Here is a 6,000-nt window from a genome sequence, read left to right as displayed (position 1 = left end):
TGGAGGAAAAGTACCCTTGCACTCGGCAACTCCCATACAGGAATCAGCAAAATTGGGTTTCAGTTGAGCATTCAGATCTTTTCACTTGTACAGGTTTATGGCAGGTATCTGGGCCGCTGTAGTCCAAACTCATCAGCAACAGGTCTGCTTGGTTGTGCTGACCTGGCACTCTCCCCTGGTCCTCACAATATCCAGTTTCAGTGGATAATCACAGTTAGGCTAGATGATGTCGATTTCCTCCTTCACTTGTCAGCTCATTCCATTTGACTCTGACCTACTGTAGGTCAGGTTTCCAGTAAGGAAGATGGATATGTATTTCCATGAGCAGAGAACACATTTTCCATCATTGTATCTCCAAACAAGAGCTTTTGGTTGGATTATAGGGATTTAAATGGTTCAGCAGTGTCTTTGTCAATCACTGATATATACAGTATGTGTGAGAGGTTTTCTTTCCATCCTGACACTGAAAGTGTTCCACTCTCCCTTCTCCTGTTAAAATCATTTGATCTTGTGTGAAAATTAACATTAGCTTTCGAAATTGAGGACATCTTTGGAAAATATGTTAATTAAATATTCACTTACTTGCCAGGCTGACTGATTAATTTGTCATTTCAATTCTTAAATGTGTTAAGGTGACCATCTAAATTGCAAACCACAGGGTAAAACACTGACAACATACATTATTGAGTCTGGCTTTAATATTGAAATCTTGGTCTTCAAAGGTTATCAAGTCACAACTGTGGTGTTAATCACATGTCAAATATTTATGCAATATAAATCTATTTGAGTGAGTATTGAATTCCATATATATTTTAAAAACTCAGTATACACAATTTAGTCTGTCCGCGCATGTTTAAGCCTGAGGCGAGGAGTCCATAATAAATTCATTACAAAAATGCTTCATTACCCTGCTCACAGCATCATGAACACTTTTAATTAATGGGTCTCCAGAAAAAGCTGCACAAGAGAGATTTAATGACAGAAAAATTATCTCTTTCGCTCTTGGAAGAGCAGGGCAGAATTCATTATTACGAAGCTCATTCTTGGTAAACAAAAAGTCATCGCCAAAATAGGTTTGGTAACAAGAATGCACAACAATCATCACAACTCTCAAAAAAGACACCTCTGCCAGTTGTGGGAATCCTTGATGTCAGGCCAGATTCCACCCTGGGTGCCCTTGGGCACTGGGGTCGTATATGGTAATGGACCAGACTCTACTCCTGCACTAATACTCCAACGGTGATCTAGAAACATTTATTTGAGATCTGACACAGATAATGACACCGAAGTTACTGAAAGTGATTAGATCGTCTTTTCCTGTCACAACAAACATGATGAATAGCGAAAGTTAGCCAGATAATGAGCTCGTAAAGCACAGTGATTAATACCAATAACTTTCTGCTTTCTTCAGCACTTCATAGTGAAGCCTACTGTTGCATACAGTGGCTAGTTTGTTGGTGATTTTATGTTTGTTTTGGTTTGTTGTTGATGTTGTTGTTGTTGTTGTTGTTGTTGTTGTTGTATCCCACATCATCTTGTGTAATGTTAATTGAGCTTGCTTACTGATTGGCCACTGTAGGAAATACTGTATGTATAACTTCAGATTTTTACCCAGACATCAGATGTGTTGTAACTAGGGCTGTCAATCGATTAAAAAAAAAAAATCAAATTCATTACATACTCTGTGATTAATTAATCTAAATTAATCGCATGTATAATTTTTGCTGTGAAAGTATTTTAAATATTTTAATTCAAATGAATCATTAAATAATCACCATTAGTGACATTAAAGTTAAAATCTATGATATGACCTAATATGCTGAGGAAATAAATTCAAAAGTGCTTCGGGAAGAAGTTTTTTTCCACATACAAGGCATTTCAGGCCACAGATATAACCTAGGAGACACAATGAAAATAAATTAACACTCCCCTCAATGTCAACACTATTTCTTTGCATCAATGTGCGACTTTAGAGTTGACAAACTCCGGTGATATGCAAAGTCCTTGCTGCAGATATTGCAGAGGACTTTATTTTAATCAACACTTTTTTTTTATCAACACCATCAGGCCGTTTTTTAAAAGTAAATGTTCCAATCAATGATCTAGGCAGCACATTTACTTACTCTCTCCTTCATTTTACAGTCTAATGGTTACTGACTAGTACGGCTTGGGGTCAAAGGTCATACAGAATCGATTAATCTGCACTATTTTTTTTAATCAGTTATTTTTTCTCAAATTAATTAATCAAAATTAAACATAAGCCTAGGCTACTCGTTTGTGTCCAGATGTGCCTCCTTCTAGCTTAGTCAATTGGCTACTGGAAATATGTCACATAAAATTTGATGAAAGAAACAAAACAACTGATGGCCCAAATACAATGCCATGAATTATGATCATCAGCTTTGCATAATGACAATATTTGTTTTAGGCTATATATATATATTTTTATGAATGTTCCTGGGAGATCCTTAGTTGCGCGTGATGTGGAAGCGCGAAAGTTCGAGAAGACCTTTTACTGCCTTGAAAACAAATCTCACGAGCTGCGGGCTGCCACTGCTGCAGCTGGACTTTGTCAAGTTCATCTGAGAGCACAAACGTAAATCGTACTAAAATTGCCCTGGCCTTGAATGACAAAGTAAGGAAAATAAAACTAAATCTCAATTTAATAACCAAGACTATAGGTGACTGTGTGATTTTTCTCAGATGTCTTGAGCATTTTACTTCAGATGCCGGATTATCAGCACAACTGCCATTAGTACTCAAAATAAACTACCAATCTATTTAATCAGCATATTTGTGTTTGATCTTTGTGAATTACAGAAATATCAGACTTGCTAGACCTACTTCAAACTACCAAGCAACCTTTCCACAAGGATAGATTGATTTTGTTTTTGTGAGGTGGACCTCTGTTAGGTGTTTTGAGGTGGTCTTTGTGAGGTGGTCTCTTGTAAATGGTTTACTGATGAAGCATCTAATTTTCTTGACCTTTTTCACAACATGTGGCACATTACCCACTGCGCAGAGACCTATTTTTGACGTCCAATTTCAGGTGCATATTGTAACACCAGATTACGTCTTTTTTCCCAATGTCCAGTATTGACATCCACAGGACCTCTCTATAACGTCCAAAATAGGTTAGTCAAATTGACGTCCAAATGGGGTCATGGTTAGACGTCAAAATAGCGGACCTAGTTTGCACTTCCTGCAGTCTTCCAGAATTGGTCTTGGACTGATGGACGCAATATAGACATGATCTGCATGTCCATCAGACGTCTAATGACGTGTAATGTTTGGCACATTGTATGGGTCACTTCACATCTCAACAACATAAAAATCACTTTAAAAGGTTTGTGTCATGCCTTAGGCCCTCTACTTTCAGCAAAACGTAAACTCATATGTCAGACGGAAGTGACGCCATAATTACAAGGAACTCGTACTGGCGCGGGAGTTCAATCAGCTGAAGGAAAGGTCTTTATCCTCGAAGCTGGTTTAGTTAAATACATTCTTTACCATTAAATGAACTTTATTAACGTACTCGCACAGAAATGGCTCTTGCAAAAGACGTTGATCTACCGCCGAGTCTGGTTTGTTTGAAAGTAAGTCATTCTATGACGTTATCAAATGTAAACAAGCCAAGCTAACGTTACTTAACTAAGTTAGCCCATTCTGTTTACCACTGAGTTAACATTAATATCTAACGTTAGTTAACAGCGAACGAGTAGTCTCAGTGGTTTATTTATCCTACAGCAGACCGTATAGTGTGTGCCATGTATACCCCGCAAAATGTGAGCGTAGTTACAATTTGTTAACTAACATTGGCAAGCTATCGCTAACTAACTATCAAACGTTATAAACCCCTCATCATACCATGCTGTGGTTAAACGTATTTGGTCAAATTGAACCAGACGCTATGAGCTGGTGTTGGAGCGGGGTGTTAGTTGCGAACAGACTTTATGAATTGCATTTTATTTGCAGAATATGGACACTTTGCTCCGATGCCCAATTTGCTTTGACTTCTTGAGCATTTCCATGATGTCGCAATGTTCCCACAATTGTAAGTAGGCTATATGTCACTAGTTTTAAACCTCTGTTCTGCACGTCATCAGCGCTGTCTCATTTCTGATATACAAAACATAAAAACGCCTTCTGTCATACAACTTTTCAAATCACTCGTGAAGCATGATTGACTTTGCAACAGCATGAAATAGATCGTTCTTTGTACAGTATGAACTGATAGTAGGCTATGATATTCTTATTCTAAGATGATCATTTTGACCTGAATTAATTTAAGCTCAAATCAATATTCTGTGTTTCATCTTTCTTTCAACAGATTGTTCCCTCTGCATACGGAAATTTCTTTCCTACAAACTGCAATGCCCTGTTTGTAAATTAGTAAGTATGAAACACATTGAGTTATTGTGCACACATCAGTGCAGGTTACTTGTGGAGTATAGTATTCCTACATTTGGGACTTGAGAGAGTGTACATTTTATGGCCTTTCAGTTGTGTGGCTAGATGGGCCTACATTTTTAATCTGACAGTCATTGCCAGGGTAGGACATTGTAAACTTTTTTCTTATTTTTTTAATTTTGATGTTAATGTAATGACTATTGATGCCAGTGTAAGATGTTTGGAACAAAAGGGTCTGCTTAGATGCATAAACATAAATATACAATGTTATTTGATTGATTGTTGAATTTGTGTTTTTATCTAACCTACCAGTGTTTAAACCCCTGTTGTGGCCAGACTGATATGATTAAAAGTCTTTTGGAAATGTTTATTTCAGCCAATGACAGAACATGATCTGAGGAACAATAGAATTCTTGATGACCTGGTGAAGAGCTTCCAAGATGCAAGGTACCATATTCCTACTACTGACTTGGTTTTAATAGTTCAAATGAAAGCTGTCAGGAGAGCAGAGAGAAATGAGAATGCCCGTATGAACTTGGTCTTAAAGGTGTAGGTTTTTGAACGTTCTAAGTTCCGCAACAATTGAAGGTTCTAAAATTCTGTGTTGAATTCAATGAACCCAGTATTCTTTAGAACGTTCATTTCTCAACATTCCTGTCACACCAGTGTGACGGTACTCCTTTAAGGGTTAATTGTCATTTTCTATACTCCACCCTGCAATGTAGGGGCAGCCGTGGCCTACTGGTTAGCACTTCCGACTTGTAACCGGAGGGTTGCTGGTTCGAACCCCGACCAGTAGGAACGGCTGAAGTGCCCTTGAGCAAGGCATCTAACCCCTCACTGCTCCCCGAGTGCCGCTGTTGTAGCAGGCAGCTCACTGCGCCGGGATTAGTGTGTGCTTCACCTCACTGTGCGTTCACTGTGTGCTGAGTGTGTTTCACTAATTCACGGATTGGGATAAATGGCAGAAACCAAATTTCCCTCACGGGATCAAAAGAGTATACAGTGTATATACTATACTTATACTCAATCAGTTTAGTGTTGTCTCTGTCCTCAGCCCTGATCTTCCACCCTCTCTATGTTCTGCATACTGGATCGAACTCCGTGGCACTTGTGATCAATATGCCCGGCTTAGCTAATCAAGGACAATGCACTCTGGAATACACTCTGGAAACAGAATTCTTTTCATTTTGGTTCGTTCTGAGTGGAAACTTTATTTTTACAGTCCTGTTCCAGTGTCCTGAGGCTTCCTCTTTAATTAATAGCCAGTTAGAACATTTACGACCTGGACGATGGACTAAACATTCTGTCCTGTACAAAGTAAAGCCTAAAAGCTGAATTTAAAGCTCATCAGCTATGAATATGTGCGTAGGTTCCAATTTCTGTATAATTTCTGGCACACTGACTGTGAATACTGAAATATGATGCAATATAAGGGAATACTGAAATATGATGCAATATAAGGGCATATTTAATGGTTTCAGTGTGGACAGAGGGTATTCAATACTACACGATTGCTCAAGGCAGTTACAGTAGGATATGCTCTTAGCCTTACTTAGCAACAATTCCACAACATATTTACCTCTCTAG

The 6,000-nt window shown here is 38.4% G+C and overlaps 1 protein-coding gene across 3 annotated transcripts in view; it reads left to right on the top strand.

The window, feature by feature from the left end:
• Window positions 1-3,414: 3,414 nt before the first annotated feature.
• The window catches only part of rad18 (RAD18 E3 ubiquitin protein ligase), a 48,403-nt gene continuing 45,817 nt past the window's right edge, over window positions 3,415-6,000 (top strand). Inside the window, exons 1-4 of one of the 3 annotated variants that reach the window (XM_042089051.1) lie at window positions 3,415-3,596; window positions 3,976-4,054; window positions 4,331-4,392; window positions 4,787-4,857. In XM_042089051.1, coding sequence (XP_041944985.1) covers window positions 3,546-3,596; window positions 3,976-4,054; window positions 4,331-4,392; window positions 4,787-4,857 — 263 coding nt within the window. In that variant the 5' untranslated portion in view covers window positions 3,415-3,545. The remainder of the gene's footprint in view (window positions 3,597-3,975; window positions 4,055-4,330; window positions 4,393-4,786; window positions 4,858-6,000) is intronic. The other 2 variants (XM_042089050.1, XM_042089052.1) reach the window with 2 other exon arrangements.

Source organism: Alosa sapidissima, chromosome 4 (genome assembly GCF_018492685.1).
Source record: "Alosa sapidissima isolate fAloSap1 chromosome 4, fAloSap1.pri, whole genome shotgun sequence".
NCBI lineage: Eukaryota > Metazoa > Chordata > Actinopteri > Clupeiformes > Clupeidae > Alosa > Alosa sapidissima.
The sequence above is the reverse complement of the archived record's forward strand: the minus strand, read 5'-3'. Positions and strand labels throughout refer to the sequence as shown.